The sequence below is a fragment of the Aplysia californica genome, unplaced genomic scaffold (genome assembly GCF_000002075.1).
Source record: "Aplysia californica isolate F4 #8 unplaced genomic scaffold, AplCal3.0 scaffold00221, whole genome shotgun sequence".
In the NCBI taxonomy this organism is placed as follows: Eukaryota; Metazoa; Mollusca; class Gastropoda; order Aplysiida; family Aplysiidae; genus Aplysia; species Aplysia californica.
This window is the reverse complement of record NW_004797491.1, coordinates 1,121,703-1,123,280: the sequence shown is the minus strand read 5'-3', so window position 1 is coordinate 1,123,280 and position 1,578 is coordinate 1,121,703. Positions and strand designations below refer to the sequence as shown.

General features: G+C 50.5%; 1 protein-coding gene across 1 annotated transcript in view; it reads right to left on the bottom strand.

Annotated features, from left to right (window-relative positions):
- Nucleotides 1-44: 44 nt before the first annotated feature.
- LOC101851191 (N-acetylated-alpha-linked acidic dipeptidase 2) overlaps nt 45-1,578 on the bottom strand; it is a gene marked incomplete at its 5' end in the record, with an annotated part of 25,758 nt that continues 24,224 nt past the window's right edge. The window contains 2 exon segments of the mRNA XM_013083267.1: nt 45-285; nt 913-1,069. Coding sequence (XP_012938721.1) covers nt 114-285; nt 913-1,069 — 329 coding nt within the window.

The following is a 1,578-nucleotide window of genomic DNA, read 5'->3' as shown; positions in this document are numbered from 1 at the left end:
ACACACACATACACACACACACCCACACACACCCACACACACACACACTCACTCACACAGACACACACACACACCCACACACACATACACACACACACCCACACACACACACATCAAGCACTGACTCTGAGAGAGCTGACAGCCCTACGAAGCACGGAGGTGAGCAGTGTGCTGAGCTGTGTGGTGGAGTTCCAGGGTTCCACGACCGTGGCCAGGTCACAGAGTGCAGACACCTCGGCCAGGCTCCCGTCGGTCAGCGCCGGATACAGCACGTGCTCCGGCCGTCTGGGGGGACACATGGCCGGGGTTAGTTTTAGTAGACGTTTTACGGTGCTCCCAGCTGCATAAGGTCAAATGAGAGCCAGAAGATTAGAGGTGTTACAAGAGAGTAACAAACACAAAAAAAGAAGGAGGAGAGATCAGGATGATAGATGTTTAATAAGAAAGAAGAAGCAAACCACACCAGAACACCCGCCAACCACCCACAGTCCCAGAGTTTATGTTAATGCCAACCACCCACAGTCACAGTTTTACGGCGCTCCCAACACAATAAGGTCATGGAAGATGAAAAGGCTGTACAAGAAGGTGCAGTCCACACCAGAGCACCCGCCAACCACCCACAAGGACAGCTGGACTGTCAGACACACACAACAGTTCAAAAACGACAAAAACAAACACAGCGGAGAACGAAAGACAAGTACAACATTATTGTCTTTCGCATTATACAAATTATCGTAATTATTATAATTATTACTGCTAGCCTACTTTTCGTTTAGCTGTCAGGTCTGCAGCAGACATAGATTATCACGCTACCCCCCGACCCCCCACCCTGCCCCTCTCACCCATGTCTGAACACCTCAAGGACTCACCTCCGACCCTCGACGCCCTCCCCCCGACCCCCACCTCACTCACCCATGTCTGTGCACCACAAACAGTCTCTCAAACAACATCTTGATGTCGTTCACCATGCGGAGACCGCCGACCGTCGACCGTTTGACGTACATCTTGGCAATGTCTGCCACCGCGTCCGCCGCTAGCACTAGGTCCTGGCTCTCCTTCATGGCCGCGTCTGTCGCAGACACACAGGGAAAGTAGGTCAGTCACAGAGAGAGAGAAAGTAGGTCAGACACACAGGGAAAGTAGGTCAGACACACAGAGAAAGTAGGTCAGTCACAGAGAGAGAGAAAGTAGGTCAGTCACACAGGGAAAGTAGGTCAGTCACACAGGGAAAGTAGGTCAGCCACACAGGGAAAGTAGGTCAGTCACACAGGGAAAGTAGGTCAGTCACACAGAGAGAGAAAGTAGGTCAGACACACAGGGAAAGTAGGTCCGAATAATGCAGAAAGAGGACATGTTGAGGCCAGTGCTGGATGTGTTGGACTCCAAACAGGGAGGAAAAATGACGATAGTAAGGACGAAGAAAGGATGAGGAAAGGATGAGGAAAGAAAAAGCAGCAGTTCCCTCTATGTTGTTCCAGCACAGTATGAGCATGACATTGATAAATCAGCCCATTTACAATTCTACTGTGCATAACAACATGTTAATATATATGTTCACCCAGCCCCTCACCCCCTCCC